Below are 23,674 nucleotides of genomic sequence, written 5' to 3'. Positions count from 1 at the left end.
CGCCAGGTTTCTCCGTCATTGCCCACGTGAGCGTTGAAGTCCCCCAGGAGAACTATGGAGTCGGTAGGCGGCGCCCTTTCCAGGACCCCTCCCACCGACTCCAAGAAGGCCGGATACTCCGAACTGCTGTTTGGTGCATAAGCACAAACCACAGTCAGAGCCTTGCTCCCCGTAGGCGCATGGAGGCGACCCTCTCGTTCTCCGGGGAGAAGTCCAACACAGCGGCGCTCAGCCGGGGGCTCGTGAGTATCCCCACTCCCGCCCGGCGCCTCTCACCCTGGGCAACTCCGGAAAAGGACAAAGTCCAACCCCTCTCCAGGAGCTTGGTTCCAGAGCCAACGCTGTGTGTGGAGGTGAGTCCAACTATATCTAGCTGGTATCGCTCCACCTCCTGCACCAGCTCCGGCTCTTTCCCCGCTAGCGAGGTGACGTTCCACGTCCCTAGAGCTAGTCTATGCTGCCGGCGATCGGCATGCCCTGGCCTCCCGCCCGACCTGCCGCCTGGTCTGCATTGCACCCGACCCCGATGCTTGTCCCTGCGGGTGGTGAGTCCACAGGGTATCACACGATCAATTCTACTTTAATCACTCAGTTTATTTAACAACAAGAAGTAATCAGCTGTTAAATAATAATTCATATGTGTATCTGTACTCCAGACTTTTAATATTACAATGCTCTTCATATGTATTTGATCTGTTCCTTATGTTCTGCTATTGTTTACCCTTTTCTTTTGTATATTATACTTTTGTCAATAAAAGAAAAGTGACACTATGATAAACTTTTGGCATCTAAACATCCAGAGTTAGAATGCTAACTGTGGGCGTGTACTGTGTATATATACATATTACATCACATTACAGTCATTTAGCATTCGCTTTTATCCAAAGCAACTTACAATATTCAACATCGGTATTCAAGAGAACTACTCGTCACCAGAAGTCATAAGTGCATCTCTTTTAAACAAGCATCTAAGAGCATAAACCAGAGCCAACGTACAGAAACAAACGAATACAATAAGTGTCACAAACTAATATGAATACAATAAGTGCAATAAGCTAGTATGAATACAATACGTAAGTGCTAAGTGGATACATATATATGTATATACAGTACACGGGGTCCAGACCTGCAGTGGACAATGACGGGGTCTCTGGTCCGGTTGGCCTGCTGACGGACGATGTGGACGAACTGCAGGATGCTCTCGATGGCGTTGACCGTGGGGACGCCGTGGTCGGGCCACGAGGTGTAGTTCAGGTGGAGGACGTCCTGAGACTCGTCGGCCTGCAGGGGGAGACAAAGACCATAAACACCACGAAGACCTGGACCCCATGCTGAGCCCCGACCCAGAGATTGAGAAACTGGTGCTCACGTATCCCAGTCTGAACTTCCTGATGGTCCACTCTGGAGACTCCGACTCAGACAGCATCTCCACACTGATCTCCCCGTACATCACGGGCTCATCTGTGAACGGCCAGTAGTGGTCGCACTTCACCTGGAACACACAAAATATATATATATAATATATGAATATATATAATGCATAATAATATATTAATACACTTCACCTGGAACACATAGTACACATAATATATGAATATACATAGTATATTAATACACTTCCCCTGGAACACATAGTACACATAATATATGAATATACATAGTATATTAATACACTTCACCTGGAACACATAGTACACATAATATATGAATATACATAGTATATTAATACACTTCACCTGGAACACACGCAATATATGTAGTTAGTAAAATATATCATCAAATATGTATTTATTTATAATAATTAATATAGTACATATAATACATTAATATATAATATTAATATATAATAATATATTAATACAAATAATAATAGATCAATATTTATACATTGTTACATCTGGAATCAACTTCAATCATCAAAACACATCACATTAATTTTCTGTCACTAATTGATTAATTGATTAATGGACTAATTTATTCATTACTTAATTGATTAATGGACTAACGGTTTCAACTAATCTTGTAAAAAGTGTTTGAAAGTTATCATATTTTATAAACTCTTCATATGTTTTGTGTGTTTGTAAACTGAGTAAAGCTGTCTGATAAAAGTAGAAAGTGACATAAAGTACTCACCCTCACATGTGTACTCGTACTAGATTAAAGTACTCACCCTCACATGTGTACTAGTACTAGATTAAAATACTCACCCTCACATGTGTACTAGTACTAGATTAAAGTACTCACTCTCCTCCGCTCGTTACACTGAGTCAGCATCACGACGATCGGACACTTTTCCTGAAGAACCATCTTCCAGAAATCATTACGAGTCTCCGGTAGCGGACCCTGAGTGGCGATGTACTCTTTTGTATTTTTGTACCCCTGAAAGTTACAAAATACACACTTTTACTGTCATGAACAAATATCATTAATGTCATTAATATATAAATAATAATAAAGTGAATTCAGTATTTATTTTCTTTCACTGAGAAAACTAATAGCGGACGCAAGTACAATTTATGTTCTTTTACTTTACTTGAGTATTTCATTTTCCTGATACTACTTTCTACTTCATATACTTTTACTCTACTACATGTCAGAAGGAAAGATAGTTATTTTTACTTCCTCTATTTGACAGCTTTAGTTACTTTACAGATTCAGATTTTATTCTTTAAACATTTGATCATTTTATAAAATATTAATGAAAACAGAAGAAACTATAATTCTACAATTTACTATAATGACTTGATGTACTGTGAAATATTACAATACACAGTACACTGTACATTATACAGGTAACATGGGACCATTTACCGAATAATATTCTGAATGCAGTATTGTTACTGTGTGGTACTAGTACTTTTACTGTTACATAGTATTTTTACAGTATGGTATTAGTACTTTTACTGTACCAGAGTATTTGTACACTGTGCTATATGTACTTTTACTGTAAGTAATATATATGAATAATTCTTCCACCACTGAAAAACTACGAAGTAAATCATATTAAAAGTGAAATACATGTATATGGTATGTATATTTATACTCACAGGTATGTAGTTGGCGTTGATGTAATCTGAACCTTCATCGTCGTGCATCGAGATCAACTTCACCCGACTGAAGTCGTCTGGAGATAAAGATTTAAAGATTTAACTGTTAGAGAAACATTCATGTGCTTCTGTGATACGAGTAAACTCGTTAGTGTGACGTGACTTTCATCCATAAATCAGTTTGGTGAGCTCGTCCTCTTTTTCCCATGATGCTTTGCGGTCAGTGACTCACAGGGGAGGATGTTGGTGTATCTGTTCTTGGGCCTGTTGATGGGCAGGTCTGCTGCATCATGGCAAAGATCCAGACCGACACTCTTCAGCTCCTAAAAACACAATGAGGGAACGTTAACGGGGGCAGAAACCTGAACCAGCTGGTCTGAAACTGCTGGTCTGAACCTTCTAGTCTGAACCTTCTGGTCCGAACCTTCTGGCCCGAACCTTCTGGCCCGAACCTTCTGGTCCGAACCTTCTAGTCCGAACCTTCTGGCCCGAACCTTCTGGCCTGAACCTTCTAGTCTGTTTGAACCTGCTGGTCTGGTCTGAACCTTCTGGTCTGAACCTTCTGGCCTGAACCTTCTGGCCTGAACCTTCTAGTCTGTTTGAACCTGCTGGTCTGATCTGAACCTTCTAGTCTGTTTGAACCTGCTGGTCTGGTCTAAACCTTCTGGTCTGAACCTTCTATTCTGAACCTTCTATTCTGAACTAGCTGGTCTGGTTTGAACCTGCTGGTCTGAACCTTCTGGTCTGGTCTGAACCAGCTGGTCTGGTCTGGACCTGCTGTACCTCAAACTGCAGAGAGAACTTGTAGGCCGAGTCTTTGCTCATTTCTTTGAAGTACGCGTCAAAGTCGTCCAGCTGCACGGGACTGAAATAAGACAACAGAAATAAATACATATATATATATATAAAACATACAAATATAAATATGACTGCTTCATATTTACACATTCAACAACATAAATATCAAACAAATGTCCACACACACACACACACACACACACACACACACACACACACACACACACACACACACACACACACACACACACACACACACACACACACAAAAGATCTATATCTAACTTTGATTTATTTAAATATGTGAATCATAGATGAGGAGAACACATCTGAGTGAGCCGTTGGTTTAATAAGAAGAACTATGGAAGAAGAGGGAAGTAGCTCTATGAATATAAAGACAATATTCATATGTTGTATTGTGCTTTAAAACTCATTTATTAATCCATCTTTGCTCTCTCTGTCTGAATGTTAAATATTTAAATGTTCTGTTTCCGGCTGAAGGTTATTAGTGCGATAGCAGCAAACACACACAACATAAATACATAATTACATAAATACATAAATAGATAAATAAAGATGAAGAAGCCACAGAAGTTTAGTCTCGTTACCTCGTTAGCTTCCGTTTCTTTAAAGCCGTCTTGCTCCTATCAAATACAAACATGGTGACTATATTACATACTATCTGATACTGTATAATATTAAGACATTAGAGTTTGACCGATGTGGGATTTAAAGCCTTTATTAATGGTGATATATTTAAATTCTTCATGAAATATATTATTTCATTGAATTTGCTGAAGTGGTTAAATACGGAGAACTGAATCATTGCATCTTATTATCTTTCAGGGTTTATTTGGTGACACCTGTTGTGTTCAGTGGTCAGAAACTAAATGTCAACGTCTGCCAACATCAAAAGGAAATCAATTCAATTTATTTACTTTAACACAAATTCACAAATTTGCCTCAGCGGGCTTCATTAATTCACTAAATGTCTAATTCACTAATTCACTGAATCACTAATTCACTAAATCACTAATTCACTAAATCAATAATTCACTAAATCACGAATTCACTAAATCAAATGAAAAGGGTAATTATTAATGTATAAAACAACATATATTACATTTAATTGAATACATTTTTTAATCTAAATTGCAAACTGGGTTTAGAATGTGAATTTGATTTTCATTCCAATTTTAGCTAAAAGAGAAGAAAATCTAAAAAAAAGGCCTCAGAGGCAAATTATATTAATATTAGTATCAATTATGAATAATCAGGTTTTAAATAAGGATATTTATATACAGTTCAAATGTCAACTTCCTTTACAGGTTAAAGTTGCACAAATGTTTGCAAATTGGAAAATAAAATTTCACATCCTGTTGCCAATGCAGTACTTAAATTAATTCAAAATTTACATTTTGTGCAAACTTGACTTTATTTGATTATTGGCAGCCATACACTTCCATAAAAGGCCAGAATGGAACCGTCCATCAGTCAAACCCTCAAAATAACTGTATCATCATCATAATATCATGCTCAGTGATTAAACCACAAACATGCAGCATGTTTACATTTACAGTCATTTATCTTTTACGCTTCATGCTTCTGCATTAGCAAAGATTCACTGACTGTGTTACAGATCTCCAAATCTGTAGTCAGCAAGTGTGTCTTTAACCAGCAACATGCAAATTTATAAGATCTACATCTATATAATAATAATAGATACAGGAGATAAAAGCTACGCTAACAGCAGTGCTACATACTCAACCTCTACTTCTTAAGTGGAAACAGACAAAAAGAGAAAGACGGCATGCAGAGTCCAAACATGGAGCAAAGCAGTTAGCAGTTAGCATCAACAGTTAGCATCATGCTACATCCAACATGTTAGTGTGACTCTGACAGTTCGACCAGTCACAGCACCGCAAGACAAAGTTCAACAAGTCATAAAAAATGATGTGCTGACTTCTTGTTTCCCCGTCAATCAAACTGGACTTTAAAGGATTTTTATTTTAAAATGCAGCTTTCAAGTGTTTCAGTATAACTCTGGTGATATTCTATATTTTGTTCTTGTCAACAAAGAAAAACAACAGTAAATACCCCAAAACAACATGTGTTATGTTCAGGTGACGGCGCCCTCTAGTGGTCACAGTCGTTGTGATTCTAGACCACTAGAGAACGTTCTTCAAGAAACACTAAACATCCGTAGAGGAAAAAGGTCGGGCTCAATGGACGGCTTAACAAAACCTTGGACATAAGCAGAAGATAAAGCGGTTCACTTCCTGTTTCCTCCCAACAGTCATCATGGTTTATTTGAACCTGAATCATAACGTCTGAGGTCACTTCATGGGATTTGTTTAACACAATCACCTCAGACTGAGAACAAGTTATCTAACACTTATTTTCCTCAAATTTGAATTTGAGGGTAACCAGACAATAACTATCACTAGCATTGACAACCGCATAAATATGGAATTCTATATTTGATCTACTAATTAAGGAGAAGCATTTAAAAAAAGAAAAGAATAGGCCCCAGAATCGAGCCTTGAGGTACACCACATCTGTAAATATATTGTTGGTTTTGGTCTTTTCGTGGGATTTGTTTGAAATAGTAAAACAGACTGATCCTTTCTAAGAAACTAAATCACAAGATATCTTGTAATATCTATATCAGTATTTGAGGGAAAAGAGACAATAACTATCACTAGAGTCGACAACTGTATATCATCTGCATAAATAATAATAATAATTAAGGAGAAGCATTTGAATTGAGAATCGAGCCTTGAGGTACACCACATCTGTAAATGAATTGTTGATTTTGGTCTTTTCGTGGGGTTTGTTGACAACAAGAGAACAGTGAACATCACCAAGCTTATGCTTTAGTTCTGGATCCAGAGGTGATCCGGTGGCTCCACAATGTGGAACAATGTCTCGGATCAATACTGCGGGCTGTGGCTCTGCTCAGACATGCCCCTGAAGTGAAGTGTTTTTTGGCTTACTTACCAAGGATTAATATAAAAAGCCAAAAGATAGTCAGTCCAAAGGCAGGATGGCAGTAGGGTAAGGAAGGCAAAGAGGCTTCTTCGCCTGAAGGGGGTTCAAATAAAGAAATAAAAACACAAACAAGTGAAAATAAATAAAAGCAGACACTAGGTGGCGACATGTTGGGGACAGAACGTGGTGCTCCGTTAGTAAAGAAGCACAGAACACAGAGTTAAAGCATCATGCAGCGCTGTCTCTCTGGAGGACAACAGGAGTCTGTCTGCTGCTGGACGTCAATGGCCTCTCTGTCTCGACCCTCCGGCCCCGAGTCTGTGACATCACCACGTCTTCCCGGGCCCCGGCCCACAATGCAACACTCAGCCAGGACGCCTCAACATCTACAGTCCAAATTCTGTCACTCGGTGGTGACGTCAGACTGTGTGACGGCCACATTAAAAACCCAGATGATGTCGTTAACGGTCGTGTTGCCACTGATGCAGATACTTTAAACCTGCAGAATAACGTGGAGAACGAACCTCTTTCACCTCCAGCTGTTCTGCTTTTACCTGATTCATTTGTACAATGATGCAATAATTGGTGAATGAGTGAATGTATTAATAACTTCATCTTTGTTTTAGTTTTTCATGTTTTCCTGAACATGAAGCTCCAGAGAGAAAACGTCAACACAACAGAAATGTGTCCGTAGTATCAAATACGAAGAACTGTGTCGGAGCTGATGGTTGAAATGAGATTCATTATCTTATTGACTTTGATCACATAAATCATCAGTTTTTGTACGACTGCTTGTGTTTAGACAACATTTATCATTTAATATTTATCATTTAACATTTATCATATATCATTTATTATTTAACATTTAACATTTATCATTTAACATTTATCATTTATCATTTAACATTTATTATTTATCATTTAACATTTATCATTTGATAACTTTGGATTCTTTTGTTTAATGAAAAACATGATTATATTTCTCAAAGCATGAAATAAAGTTTTGTTTCAGTAATCAGTGAGAATCAGGTGCTGCATCAGCATTATTATTGAAGGATTTCATGTTTTTTACATTAATTATCAATAATTAACAATAATTAATTCGTTTTTAGTTTAGTCTCAAGTCTAGGACATTCTGTGGGACACCATAACACATTTTGGGATTAACTAATCAAATTGCATTTTGTATCATGTGGATACAAAAGAAAATATATAATAAGGAGCGTAGTGCTATTTGTTTAATTATTTATGGATTAAGCACAAAATCGTTATTATTGTTCATGAGGGTCATTTTCAGATACAGATGTGTTGAGCATCTCGTTTTCACACATTTATCTGCATCAGTGGTGACGTCCTCTCGTCTCTTCACATCCACAGAAGGTCTTTAACACGACTACAGCAACACATTTAGTGATGGAAGGTTCTGCCTTAACTGACCGTCTTTCAGCCGTTATATTAATCACAGACGAGTAGGACTGAGTCTGATCCATCAGCCACATGAGACGTTTTCAGTTTTATTCCATAACGGTCTCATTTTAATGAATAAATAACTGTGAATTTAAATTTCTTGTTTTGTAGAATTTAACACAATTTAACTTCCAAAAAACAACATTTTGTCCCTTTAATCTGAGATTAAGGGACTTCCTGAGCTTTCATCAGCAAACACCCCATTTCAGCTGGTCCAAACAAAGCCAGCGTGGGGGGGCTGAGCTCATCCTCATCATCCTCATCATCACCATCATCATCGTCATTAAAGCGCCATAAACGAGCTAAAATCTGTAGCTACATGTTCAAATCCCTGATCTGCCTCCTCAATACCCCCCCCCCCCCCCCCCCCCCCAGGCCGCTAATCTGCCTCTGATTGGGTCTCTGAGGGAGTTTGCAGCGACTGGATTCCACATCCAAACTGAGGATGTGTGGTTTCTGAGGCGGACTGGATCTCAAAACCAGGTCTCAGCACTGTGAGGTGCTCCATCATTTCTGATTTAAAGATGTGGTCTAAACATGTCACAGTGATTTGAAGATGACAAACAAGAGGAGGAGGATCCTACCAGTTATAAGGAAGCTTCCCGTCTCTTTCAAACGAAGCGAAATTTACAAAAGTCTCTGCGCCGCACTCTCTGAAACAGAAAACACCGACAAACAGTTTGAGGAAGTCAGAAATATTTGATGACTGAGCAGCAAATAGAGGAAGTGAGCTGTGGTGAAAATAACTGGAAACTGATATATATAAATAAATAAAGGGACGATAACAGTTTCAGAATTGTGTTGAAAATAATTTGCTAAAATATTTTTTAACTATTTGATAGTTAGGTGTTCTAAGTCCCCATAAACCGCATTCTGAGTCCCAATAAAACACATTCTTAGTCCCCATAAACCACATTCTCAGTCCCCATGAACCACATTCTCAGTCCCCATAAACCACATTCTCAGTCCCCATAAACCACATTCTCAGTCCCCATAAACCATTCTCAGTCCCCATAAAACACATTCTCAGTCCCCATGAACCACATTCTCAGTCCCCATAAAACACCTTCTCAGTCCCCATAAAACACCTTCTCAGTCCCCATAAGCCACATTCTCAGTCCCCATAAAACACATTCTCAGTCCCCATGAACCACATTCTCAGTCCCCATAAACCACATTTTCAGTCCACATAAAACATTCTCAGTCCCCATAAAACACATTCTCAGTCCCCATGAACCACATTCTCAGTCCTCATAAAACACATTCTCAGTCCCCATAAAACACATTCTCAGTCCCCATGAACCACATTCTCAGTCCCCATGAACCACATTCTCAGTCCCCATAAAACACATTCTCAGTCCCCATAAACCACATTCTCAGTCTCCATAAACCACATTCTCAGTCCCCATAAAACACATTCTCAGTCCCCATGAACCACATTCTCAGTCCCCATAAACCACATTCTCAGTCCCCATAAACCACATTTTCAGTCCACATAAAACATTCTCAGTCCCCATAAAACACATTCTCAGTCCCCATAAACCACATTCTCAGTCCCCATAAAACACATTCTCAGTCCCCATGAACCACATTCTCAGTCCCCATGAACCACATTCTCAGTCCCCATAAACCACATTTTCAGTCCACATAAAACATTCTCAGTCCCCATAAAACACATTCTCATTCCTCACGAACCACATTCCCAGTCCCCATAAAACACATTCTCAGTCCCCATAAAACACATTCTCAGTCCCCACGAACCACATTCTAAATCCCCATAAAACACATTCTCAGTGCCCATAAAACACATTCTCAGTCTCCACGAACCACATTCTAAGTCCACATAAAACACATTCTCAGTCCACATAAACCACATTTTACGTCCCCATAAAACATTCTCAGTCCCCTTAAAACACATTTTCAGTCCACATAAACCACATAAACCACATTTTACGTCCCCATAAAACACATTCTCAGTCCCCATAAAACACATTCTAAGTCCACATAAAACATTCTCAGTCCCTATAAACCACATTTTACGTCCCCATAAAACACATTCTCAGTCCCCTTAAAACACATTCTCAGTCCCTATCAACCACATTTTACGTCCCCATAAACCACATTTTACGTCCCCATAAAACACATTCTCAGTCCCTATGAACCACATTTTACGTCCCCATAAAACACATTCTCAGTCCCCATAAAACACATTCACCATATAACAGAAGGATTAAAGCAAATAAATCCACCATAAATCCTGCCCATATGCTCTAATCTGCTAACAGCCTCTTTAAATACCTCCAGATGTTTTGATGAAGACATACATTGAGAGCCAGATGTTTTCGTCACTGTCACACTAACATGTAGATTTATATAATAGTGATAAAACACTGCTGGGTGTTAACACTCAGATCAATAATGTAGAAGTTATTCATGGTGGTTATTTTCACAAGAAGAGGAAGTCGTTTCTGTGTCACAGAATTTTTTTTATATTTTAAGAACTAGGAAGTTGTTCTGCTAAATGTAACCTGAAAGATATAACAGTCCAACAGTGTTCATACCAACAGTGTTCATGTGACGACCCTCTCTGCCTGTTCGTTTGGCTGCCTTCCTTGCAGGTGTGGAGGTGGGTGTGGCAGAGGGTCGTCAGGCAGAGTGGAAGCACCTGAGGCCATTTGCAACACTGGCCCTGTGTGCCAGAGCACTCAGTACAAAAACCCTCTGGATTCGCAGTTGGTCTCTCGCTCCTTCCTGAGACATTCATTTTGGTTTCTGTTGCGGTTATGGTTTGTTTCTATACTATACAACACTGCATATACACTTTACACGCACCCACTCACTTACACTGCTGAAATGACTGACTTCACATGTCACTGTTAGTTTATGATTGTCTTTTATATTACTTTAAACCGAATAAATAATTAATCAACTGTTTCATTGAATGCGTCTCCCTTTTTTGTCATGGCCGTTCGGCCCGGTTTGTGACAACATGTTTTAGTTGAAAATAGCTCTGTTGAAACTATTAAACACATTCTGAGTCCCCATAAACTACATTCTGGGTCCCCATGAACCACATTCTCAGTGATTCTCAGTCCCCATAAACCACATTCCTGATGATGATTATGATCGTGATGAAGGTGTTTGAATACCTGGTCATCTGCAGGTGCTTCTTTCGGAGAACCAGCAGGAACAGAATCAGCAGGCTGATGAGGAGGATGCTGAGGACGGCCAGAGCCGAGATGGCGGCTACGGTCGGGTTCATCTCTTTAGCTGCAGACACACACAACAATAACCTCGTATTAAAAAGACAAACCTTTATTCATAATTATCTTGTTTACTTGTTGTCTTAATAAATTCAGTGTAAAGATCATTTCCACATCACTTCTACATGTTAGGCTACTATCAATGAAATGTAATACTTTCACAATAAAAGCCTTCCAGCTGTTCAAAGGACACAACACCTCCCTTTCTAAACAGGCTTTTAATGTGAAACACCTGCAGGAAGTGTTGAGTTTTACTCACAGCAGCTTGGTAGAGATTTAAAAAATCTATGAAACTGAATTCGTTAATATTTTCACATTAAAGTTCCATTAATTCATCCATTAAAATAATATAATGAAGGTATTATAAATATGACTAAAGGATATATTAACAGACATTTTTTCCACTAAAATAAAAATAAAGGGACAATTGCTAAATTTTTACACCTTAATTCATCTCTTAAACTGTGTAATTAATACATTAAAATAAATTACTTTATCCATTAATAACCCAAACTTTTGGGTGAATCCCTGAACTTGTGCCGTAAGTGGATTCCTTAAATCTAAAAATGACGTAAAGCAAAACCCCTTAAAGCTAAAACACCTTAAACTCAGTGAGTGGAGCTCATCACAGTGAACTTTAAGGTGTTTTCAGGATTAAATAAAGACGATGAACGGACCGGCGGTGCTGATGGTGATGTGGGCCGGCTTGCTGGCGGTGCTGTAGCTGAAGCTGGTGACGGAGCAATTGTAGGAGGACGAGGGCGTCAGACCGGAGACCGTGACCACGTGATGGCTGGAGGTCTGAGGCTCGCGAGTCTGAAGGAGACCACCAGAGACGAAGACAAACGAGACAGCAGAGACGTCCTTGTTAACCACATGGTAATATTATTATTTAATAATCACTGAGATGAAACATCAAACAGCCTCAGAAACACTTTTATTATTAAACCAACAATCTATTCTATTTGTTTTATTTGTGTTTTTATTCAGATTGAAATCTTAAAAATCAAACTGTTTACTGTTTCTATTGTCTTATTGTTCTTACAATGAATGAATGAATGAAGGGTAGCATCCTGCTGATACTCTGACACTTCAGTCAGATTTAATATTATAAATCTTTATATTTCTACTCAGCGTGATTCAAACTGTCTTATTATTCTTACTATGAATACATAAAAGGGTATTATTATTATATTTGACTGTATTTATGTATTTCTCTACATCACCTCTCAATCACTTTGATATATTTGTTCTGATATATTTTCTGTCACAGTTTCGTTGAATTGATTTAACGTCTCAAAGAAAATAACGTGAGAATTTAAAAAATGAATTCTGCAGATTTCCTCTGAAAACATGAAGACATGAAGAAGAAAGAACAGGGTTAGGTCTGACGCGTTAACGTCTGTGTTTAGTGGCGATCTCATGAGGTGGTTTTACCTTCAGCTCCTTGCCGGGTCTGTTGGCCCTACAGAGGACCTGGTAGTAGTCCACCACGCCGTCCTCGGTCCACAGCAGAGTCACTGAGGAGTGGGTGGCGTTCACGGCGTACACAGACCTCGGAGCAGCTGGCTCTGCAGCCAGAAAGAAACACAAGAGTCCATGAGAGCTGGTACGAAGAGGGTGAGAGACGTTTACAGAAGTAAACGCAGCGACACGCCCAGAAGAGGAAGTGGAACACATGAGGTTTCATATTCACTTTCAGGGTGAAGGATGAAGACTCTGAGCCCATGCTGACCAGTTACAATCATGATGAAGGGACTGTGGTATTAAATCATCAAGTGATCTAGATCTGTTCATGTTCAGTCAAAGCTTCTATTGATCACCTGACTCACTGTGTTTATGAGGCTTCTTGTTCATAACTAACCTGTTTAAAATAAACCTGTCTGATGTGAAAGCTGTCCATCAACCCCTGAGGACCAGACAACAACGACAATGAGGACTCTGGACTCTGGATCGTTTGTGGTGTCACAGGATTTAATGATGGCCGACGTGTGAAGCTAAACTACCAATACATGTGTTCTGGAAGTCCAGGACCAGGACTGAGAGGGTCAGACTGTCAGAACCTGCTGCAGTGAAATGAGAGGTTTTCTAAAGGGACTCTGGTGAAACACGACCACTTTAGTCCACAGGGGGCGCCAGAACCAACACAATGAAAAGTGTGTGTGTTAGTGTGTCTGTGTGTGTCTGTCTGTGTGTGTCTGTGTGTGTGTGTGCGTGTGTGTGTGTCTGTCTCTGTGTGTGTGTGTGTGTGTGTGTGTGTGTGTGTCTGTGTGTGTGTGTGTGTGTGCGCGTGTCTGTCTCTGTGTGTGTGTGTGTGTGTGTGTGTGTACACTGACCCAGCTTGATGATGGTGGGTATAGAGGTGTTCCTGCTGCGTTCTGTACAGGCCGTCACCGTCAGGTTGTAGATGTCTCCTGGAGGCAGAGGGAGGCTGGCCCGCATCACGTTACGAGTCACCTGACGACACACACCGGCCAATCACAGTCAAGTAAACAGGATTAACACATAACATATAAACATAAATATTTACAGACAGACTTCCTGTTCCAGATCAAACAGAATGTTTCCAGAAGTCACGACGATTTATAACCAGAACTCCATAATAACTTCATGTGTTAAAGCTGCATCCTCTCTACTGTCCACCAGGGGGCGACTCCTCTGGTTGTATAGAAGCCTATGAGAAAATGACTCTACTTCTCTCTTGATTTATTACCTCAGTAAACATTGTAAACATGAGTTTAAAATTAAAATTATTAAATGAATGGCTGAATGAATGAATGAGCTAATGAATAATGAACTAATGAATAATGAATAAATGAATAACTGAATAAATGAAGAATGAACCAATGAATGAATTAATTAATTAATAATGAATAATGAAATAAATTAAATAAATGAACTAATGAACTAATAAATAATGAAATAAATGAACTAAATGAAGTAAATGAACTAATGAATTAATGAACTAATGAATTAATGAATGAATGAATTAATGAATAATGAAATAAATGAAATAAATGAAATAAATGAACTAATGAATAATGAAATAAATGAAATAAATGAACTAATGAATAATGAACTAATGAATAATGAACTAATGAACAAATGAACAAATGAACAAATGAATAAATGAATAAATGAATAAATGAATAAATGAATAAATGAACTAAATAAACTAATGCATAATGAACTAATGCATAATGAACTCATGAATAATGAACTCATGAATAATGAACTAATGAACCAATGAACTAATGAATAATGAATATTGAACTAATGAATAATGAATAATGAATATTGAACTAATGAATAATGAATAATGAACTAATGAATAATGAACTCATGAATAATGAACTAATGAATAATGAACTAATGAAATAAATGAATAATGGACTCACGTCGATGGAGTAGCTCCTCTCTGGTCCTTTCTTCCCGACGGCGACCAGCTGCCAGTGAAGCATCCTGGAGTGAGACAAGTCGATGAAGAGCTCACCGTACGTCCACCGGACGAAGAGGACGCCATGAGAGTAGTCCACCGAGGAGATGTGAGGAGCCTCAGGAGCTTCAGGAGAGACACTTTATCACTTAACATATATATATTATGTATATTATGTCATGTTTTTATCATTGCACTTTGATTATTCACCAACAAATAACATTATATTTAAGAACTGAGACATCTGAGACATTAACACGTCGTGTCTTATATGATCATATATAGTATATATATATATTGTTTTGCTGTGGTTCTAGAGCCGGACCATAACAATATATAATGATGTATAATGGTATATAATGATGTTTCAGTACCTGTGATGAAGCTCACCGTCGAGCTGTCGCAGCAGCTGAGCGGCGGGTCGCCCCATGTCACCATGGCAACACGGAAGTTATAATACCAAGCGGGCAGCAGATCTGTGACCCTCTGGAGACAAAGAGCGTGTTAGTGTGTGTGTGTGTGTGTGTCACATGTCACGTCACACGACACGTCACATACATTTACCCGATACATAATTGACAAACCAACACAACATCTCCTGGGTCTTGAGGCTCCACAGGGCCGGTGTTGGAGCGGTGCTACCTTCCCTTTGTAGATCAGCAGCCACACCAAAAAATGGCCGCCACTCTACACACTACAGCTCCAGAATGCCTCACCGCTCACCCAGGTGTGGGTGTTTAAGCCACCTGATTGAGAACGGCTTAAAGTAAAGTACAGAACCAAAGAAGACCTGTAGCCTGAGGAACAGATGTTCTACGTTCTACTGTTTAAAGAACCATCATCTCCACTTGGACGCTTTTCTTTGTTTTGGACTTTTGATTTTGATGAAGAGTTACCCGAGTTTATAAAAGAAGAATACAACTTCACCCCCAGCCTGCCATGACAGTCTATTGATACCAAGGTGTGTGTGTGTGTGTGTTACCACAGAGGCGATGACTGAGGCCGTAGCAGAGATCTCGTAGTACGTCGTCCACTCTGAGCTCAGCGTCACCGGGTTGAAGAAGAACGTCTGAAGGACGAACTTCCTGAAGGAGACGTGATACGGACGCTGCCAGCTCAGGATCACTGCTGTAGGACTCAGAGGGTAGACGGCCAGCTGCAGCACACCTGTGGGCTCTGAGAGACACACACACACACACACACACACACACACACACACACACACACACACACACACACACACACACACACACACACACACAGTCACTCACACACACACAGTCACTCACACACACACAGACAGACACACACAGAGACACACACACAGACAGACACACACACACACAGACAGACACACACACACAGACACACACACACAGACAGACAGTCAGACACACACACACACAGACAGATACAGACACACACACACAGACACAGACAGACACAGACACACACACACACATAGACACACACACGCACAGACAGACACACACACACACACACAGACACACACACACACAGACAGACACACACACACACACAGACAGACAGACACACACAGACAGACAGACACACACACACACACAAAGGACACTTTATTAAGGAAAAACAAAACCTAAAAAAAGTCTTTAAAGCTCTGGATTAACTGCAGTTCTCTCTACTTCTTCATGTGTTGTGTAATTGTTTTATTTATCTTCTTATATTATAATTTTGATAAGAAATACAAGTATATTAATTTGAGGGTTTAAAGGCCCTTAAATATCAGTGTAAGATCTTCAGCACTGATATTTATTATCAAACACACCCAGAAGGCAGTAAATATATGTAAATATTGTACCCGATCATATTTATTAATATCTCTACTAGTACAGACCGATGTCGATGATGACGGGCTCAGACGGAGGACTCGTCAGCGGTCCGTTGGTGTGATAGACGACCACTCTGTACTGAGCTCCGGGGGTCAGGCTACTGATGATGTCACTCGTTGAGTTTTCCTGTACAAACGTTAAAAACAATAAAACAATAAAAACACAAACGTGGAGCTGCTAAGCTAAACCCAGAAAACAAGACTGTTATTTTGATATTTTGAGAAAAAAGTTGCAGTTTTATGAGCTAAAATATTTTGAAAACAAATTCATAGTTTTATGAGTTTAGAAGAAAAAACTAAATAAAGTTAAAATCACAAGAAAAAACTATATTATAAAGTTGTAATTAACAATCAAACATTTATAACTATTGCTGCTGTGTTAATCTGAGAACAAAGTGTTTAGTTTAATACTGCGATATTAAATCGTTTGATATCATTTTATAACATTCTGACTTTTCAGATCAAATATTCTGACTCATATTTTAACAATATGAGTCAGAAGAACTTGTTGATTGGAACAACAGAGTTTCATTAAAACCTAAAGTCTTGTGAACAAATAGAGTGATAAATATGAATAAACAGTTTTATGAACAACAGTCTGAGACGTTCAAACCTCAGAGTTCAACATAAGAGTCTCACGTTACTGTCTCGTGAGACTTCAGTCTTTATTTGGGAGGATAACATCTCTGTGTTGATGGGATTCATATTTTATTCATAAGAAATTAATACAAATTTATTTCTTATGAATAAAATATGAATATATGTTCAGGGGCAGTTTTCATGTTATCAGTTCAGTTTTAACATGAATTCATCCCTTTAAGTTCCTGAGAGGAACTTTTAACCAGTTATGAAAGTCTTTCATCGACACAAGTAAACCAGATCATCAGAGAGAAGACTAAAGATAATCTTAATGCTCATCATCAGAGCAACAGGGTCCCAGAACCAGAACCAGAACCAGGACTGAGCAAAATCAGAGGTTTTCTAAAGGGACTCTGGTGCTCAGAAACACTACAGCTTCTGTCTTTAATACCCATTAAATCATAAGTAAATATGATCAATAAAGAACTGCTTAAAGTTATTTCTTCACTATTCGATGTTATTTTCTATGTTTGTATAATCAGTGTTGGTTGATGGAGCTCTGTAGCGTCCATGTTGTTATGGTTGGATGAAGAGAATCTCGAGTATTGATCAGTGTCACCTCGCTGCAGTACGTGCTCTCCATCCTCTGGCTAAGACTCGGTCTGAGGCAGGTGGTAGAAACCACCGACACCAGGCTGCCGTTGTGGTCCTCTGAGGACGGAGTCCAGGAGACCACGGCGGTGCTTGAGTCCAGCAGTCTGACGCTGACGGCCTGAGGACGCTCACGGAGATCCTCCAGCAACTCACCACCAGGACCTGGAACACAGTACTGGTTTATTATGGCGCTATAAACTGGTTTATTATGGCGCTATAAACTAGTTTATTATGGCGCTATAAACTGGTTTATTATGGTGGTATAAACTAGTTTATTATGGTGCTATAAACTGGTTTATTATGGTGGTATAAACTAGTTTATTATGGTGCTATAAACTAGTTTATTATAGTGGTATAAACTAGTTTATTATGGTGGTATAAACTGGTTTATTGTGGTGCTATAAACTGGTTTATTGTGGTGCTATAAACTGGTTTATTGTGGCGGTATAAACTGGTTTGTTATGGCGCTATAAACTGGTTTATTATGGTGGTATAAACTAGTTTATTATGGTGGTATAAACTAGTTTATTATGGCGGTATAAACTAGTTTATTATGGCGGTATAAACTGGTTTATTATGGCGCTATGAACTGGTTTGTTATGGCGCTATAAACTGGTTTATTATGGCGCTATAAATTAGTTTATTATGGCGCTATAAACTAGTTTATTATGGCGCTATAAACTAGTTTATTATGGCGGTATAAACTAGTTTATTATGGTGGTATAAACTAGTTTATTATGGCGCTATAAACTAGTTTATTATGGCGGTATAAACTAGTTTATTATGGCGCTATAAACTAGTTTATTATGGCGCTATAAACTGGTTTATTATGGTGGTATAAACTAGTTTATTATGGTGCTATAAACTGGTTTATTATGGTGGTATAAACTAGTTTATTATGGTGCTATAAACTAGTTTATTATAGTGGTATAAACTAGTTTATTGTGGTGGTATAAACTGGTTTATTGTGGTGCTATAAACTGGTTTATTGTGGTGCTATAAACTGGTTTATTGTGGCGGTATAAACTGGTTTGTTATGGCGCTATAAACTGGTTTATTATGGTGGTATAAACTAGTTTATTATGGTGGTATAAACTAGTTTATTATGGCGGTATAAACTGGTTTATTATGGCGCTATGAACTGGTTTGTTATGGCGCTATAAACTGGTTTATTATGGCGCTATAAATTAGTTTATTATGGCGCTATAAACTAGTTTATTATGGCGCTATAAACTAGTTTATTATGGCGGTATAAACTAGTTTATTATGGTGGTATAAACTAGTTTATTATGGTGCTATAAACTAGTTTATTATGGTGGTATAAACTAGTTTATTATGGTGGTATAAACTAGTTTGTTATGGCGGTATAAACTGGTTTGTTATGGCGCTATAAACTGGTTTATTATGGCGCTATAAACTGGTTTATTATGGCGGTATAAACTAGTTTATTATGGTGCTATAAACTGGTTTATTATGGTGGTATAAACTAGTTTATTATGGTGCTATAAACTGGTTTATTATGGTGGTATAAACTAGTTTATTATGGTGATATAAACTAGTTTATTATGGTGGTATAAACTAGTTTATTATGGTGGTATGAACTGGTTTATTATGGTGGTATAAACTAGTTTATTATGGTGCTATAAACTGGTTTATTATGGTGGTATAAACTAGTTCATTATGCTGGTATAAACTAGTTTATTATGGTGCTATAAACTAGTTTATTATGGTGCTATAAACTGGTTTATTATGGTGGTATAAACTAGTTTATTATGCTGGTATAAACTAGTTTATTATGGTGCTATAAACTAGTTTATTATGGTGCTATAAACTGGTTTATTATGGTGGTATAAACTGGTTTATTATGGTGCTATAAACTAGTTTATTATGGTGCTATAAACTGGTTTATTATGGTGCTATAAACTAGTTTATTATGGTGCTATGAACTGGTTTATTATGGTGATATAAACTAGTTTATTATGGTGGTATAAACTAGTTTATTATGGTGCTATAAACTAGTTTATTATGCTGGTATAAACTAGTTTATTATGGTGCTATAAACTGGTTTATTATGCTGGTATAAACTAGTTTATTATGGTGCTATAAACTAGTTTATTATGGTGCTATAAACTGGTTTATTATGGTGGTATAAACTGGTTTATTATGGTGCTATAAACTAGTTTATTATGGTGCTATAAACTGGTTTATTATGGTGCTATAAACTAGTTTATTATGGTGCTATGAACTGGTTTATTATGGTGATATAAACTAGTTTATTATGGTGGTATAAACTAGTTTATTATGGTGCTATAAACTAGTTTATTATGCTGGTATAAACTAGTTTATTATGGTGCTATAAACTGGTTTATTATGGTGCTATAAACTAGTTTATTATGGGGCTATAAACTAGTTTATTATGGTGCTATAAACTAGTTTATTATGGTGCTATAAACTGGTTTATTATGGTGGTATAAACTAGTTTATTATGGTGCTATAAACTAGTTTATTATGGTGGTATAAACTAGTTTATTATGGTGCTATAAACTGGTTTATTATGATGGTATAAACTGGTTTATTATGTGCTATAAACTAGTTTATTGTGGTGCTATGAACTGGTTTATTATGGTGCTATAAACTGGTTTATTATGGTGCTATAAACTAGTTTATTATGGTGCTATAAACTAGTTTATCTAGTATTACTGTGACACATGAGGTTATCTGGTTACGTACTGAGGTAGAAGGTGAAGCCGGTGTCGGCGGCGCTCTCTCGGGCCTCACAGTCTCCAGACGAGCTCAGCGTGGTGACCTGGACTCGGTACGTTCCCGGCTCCGTTAACTCGGTGAAGAACTCGTGAGTGTTTTCATCCACGGTGGCTGTTTCTGTAGAGTTACCTGAGAAACACAAGAGCACAGGTGAGTACGAGTCTGTGTCAATATGTAACAACTTTGGTTCTTTTGTTCAATTAAAAAATTGTTTTTTGTAAAAAAGTAGAGATTAATCCAGAACTAATTAATAAACTATTTACTCAATTCATTAATCAATAGTTATAGATAAATGTTATATTTTCACTTTACTTTCCTAAAAACATTTATATTTCAGAAGCTGGAAACGGAAGTTTTGCTGAAAAATGTATTATTCAACGTTTCACGTCATGAATTGATTATTAGACTTCAAAATAACTCAATGAACAAAATTAAGTTTTTGTGTTTATTAATATATTCTACTGAGTTTGTTTTTATGTATTTTATTTTTCTAATTTTCAATCATTTCTATTTTACTTTTTAATTACATTTTATTCTGTATTGATTTCACACCCTTGTTTTATTCTCAGTTTTAGTTTTAATCCTACAAAGCACGTTGTTGATTTAATGATTTAAAAAGCTCCTTACACATAAATCTATTATAACCATTATTATAATAATAATAACAATAATAATTATAATAATAATAATTATTATTATTATTATATTAATAGTATTATTGTTATTATATTATTACTATTATTATATTATTATTATTATTAGTGCTGGGCAAGTTAACGCGTTATTATCGCGTTAACGCATTCATTAATTAACGCCGACAATTATTTTACCGCGCGTTTAAATTTATTATTTATTTTTATTTTTTTTATTGAAAGACAAGAGACAATACATAGACATAACAACAAGAGGATGAGAAGAACAGTGGGATAAAAGCCAGCAAACATCCTGTGTGTGTGTGTGTGTATGTGTGTGTGTGTGTGTGTCCTTGAGCCTTTTGAGATGAAAAAAATAAATAATAATAATAATAATTAAAAAACAACAACAAAAAAACAAAAAAAAACAGGTAAGTATTTTTAATTTATTATTATTGTAACAGACTGTCTCATGTTTATCGTTTTATATTGGAGATATGATGTCCCTTCAGGGTTGCCGTAGAGAAAAGGCGACTTCCGCTTCTGGTCGAGGGGGTGGGGCAGAAATAAAGAGAGAAGCTGCACCAGCTGTTGCTCTCCCTGGAGACTACTGGACATCGCTGCGGTAAAGTCAGCAGACACTCAGATCTCCGTGGTCAACTCAGCAGACACTTACATGTTAGTGCACCTATATGCTGACATTCACGGTAAACGCATTTAAACGGCACAGATCGGGAGCGAGAGAAGGACTTTGAAAGTTAGCGGAAAGATTAACGTGAGACAACATCCGGTTTCTTCAGACGAACATCCGGTTTTCAGAATAAGATGCCAACAAAGTATGAATTATATTCACATTAAGTATAAAACATGCTACCTGCATCTCGTGAACCAAATGTTATTGCCCTTTTGTTCATATAGCAGTACTTTTAAAATAAAAGTGCGCAATACACTACTTTTGAATTCATTATTGAACTTTGCCATAACAATGAGATTAATCACGATTAAATATTTTAATTGTTGCCCAGCTTATTATTGTTATTATTATAATAATAATTATTATTATTATTAATAATAATGATAATAATAATTATTATATTATTATTATATTAATAGTATTATTGTTATTACATTATTACTATTATTATATTATTGTTATGATTACGTATTATTATTGTTGTTATTATTGTTATAATAATAATAATAATTATTATTATTATATTATTATTATATTAATAGTATTATTGTTATTATATTATTACTATTATTATATTATTATTATTACGTATTATTATTGTTGTTATTATTGTTATAATAATAATAATTATTATTATTATTATCATGCGGTTCCCTTCGTTGAACCTTCTCTGTAGATGTAGACGTTGAAGCCGTCGTAGCTGGTCAGAGGTCTGGGGGGCAGCCAGCGCAGCTCCAGCAGGATGGGGGGCAGTTTGGTGGGCAGGACGGGGGCTTCGGGGGGGAGACCCATGGCTGAACCGGGCTCGTTGGAGTCCTCGTACTCCGACACCACGGCGTTAACGAACTCCTCCTCCCTGTCTGCAGGAGACGGGTCGGTCGGGTCCAGCCAGTAGCTCTGAGTCTCCGTCGACTCGTTCACGGCGTTGATGCCTGTCAGGTTTTGTGTTGGGCTGAAGGGAACCCAATTGACAGCTCCCACCACCTCCTCTGAGGTGTTCTCCTCCTCCTGCTGCTCCTCTATCGGCGGGACGTCCCGGGCTTGACGGGAGGCTCGCTGGATCTCCTCGCCCCCCTCAGGAGGAACCACGTCTGGGGCTTTACCCGGCAGCGTCCTCTGGCTCAGGTGCACGATCTTATGGGAAATGTTGAGAGGGGGGTAGGGCACTGGGACCAGAACAGAGGGGGACAGGTGAGACCACAACAAGACAGGTGAGACCAGAACAGAGGGGGACAGGTGAGACCACGACAAGACAGGTGAGACCACAACAAGACAGGTGAGACCACAACAAGACAGGTGAGACCACAACAGAGGGGGACAGGTGAGACCAGAACAGAGGGGGACAGGTGAGACCACGACAAGACAGGTGAGACCAGAACAGAGGGGGACAGGTGAGACCACGACAAGACAGGTGAAACCACAACAGAGGGGGACAGGTGAGACCACGACAAGACAGGTGAGACCACAACAAGACAGGTGAGAC

General features: G+C 38.0%; 1 protein-coding gene across 1 annotated transcript in view; it reads right to left on the bottom strand.

The window, feature by feature from the left end:
- ptpro (protein tyrosine phosphatase receptor type O) overlaps nt 1–23,674 on the bottom strand; it is a 45,617-nt gene that overhangs the window by 6,117 nt on the left and 15,826 nt on the right. Inside the window, exons 5-24 of the mRNA XM_076111255.1 lie at nt 22,857–23,357; nt 20,833–20,994; nt 18,068–18,264; nt 16,876–16,996; nt 15,985–16,178; nt 15,377–15,488; nt 14,965–15,128; nt 13,903–14,023; nt 13,004–13,137; nt 12,244–12,382; nt 11,453–11,573; nt 8,888–8,956; nt 6,846–6,929; nt 4,454–4,489; nt 3,831–3,912; nt 3,280–3,370; nt 3,048–3,124; nt 2,245–2,379; nt 1,370–1,492; nt 1,127–1,281 (exon numbers count right to left, since the gene is read on the bottom strand). Of these exons, the coding sequence (XP_075967370.1) occupies nt 1,127–1,281; nt 1,370–1,492; nt 2,245–2,379; nt 3,048–3,124; nt 3,280–3,370; nt 3,831–3,912; nt 4,454–4,489; nt 6,846–6,929; nt 8,888–8,956; nt 11,453–11,573; nt 12,244–12,382; nt 13,004–13,137; nt 13,903–14,023; nt 14,965–15,128; nt 15,377–15,488; nt 15,985–16,178; nt 16,876–16,996; nt 18,068–18,264; nt 20,833–20,994; nt 22,857–23,357 (2,818 nt within the window). The remainder of the gene's footprint in view (nt 1–1,126; nt 1,282–1,369; nt 1,493–2,244; nt 2,380–3,047; nt 3,125–3,279; nt 3,371–3,830; nt 3,913–4,453; nt 4,490–6,845; nt 6,930–8,887; nt 8,957–11,452; nt 11,574–12,243; nt 12,383–13,003; nt 13,138–13,902; nt 14,024–14,964; nt 15,129–15,376; nt 15,489–15,984; nt 16,179–16,875; nt 16,997–18,067; nt 18,265–20,832; nt 20,995–22,856; nt 23,358–23,674) is intronic.

Source organism: Anarhichas minor, unplaced genomic scaffold (genome assembly GCF_050575085.1).
Source record: "Anarhichas minor isolate MPS153535 unplaced genomic scaffold, ASM5057508v1 ptg000044l, whole genome shotgun sequence".
Taxonomy (NCBI): Eukaryota; Metazoa; Chordata; class Actinopteri; order Perciformes; family Anarhichadidae; genus Anarhichas; species Anarhichas minor.
This window is presented reverse-complemented; position numbering and strand designations above follow the sequence as displayed.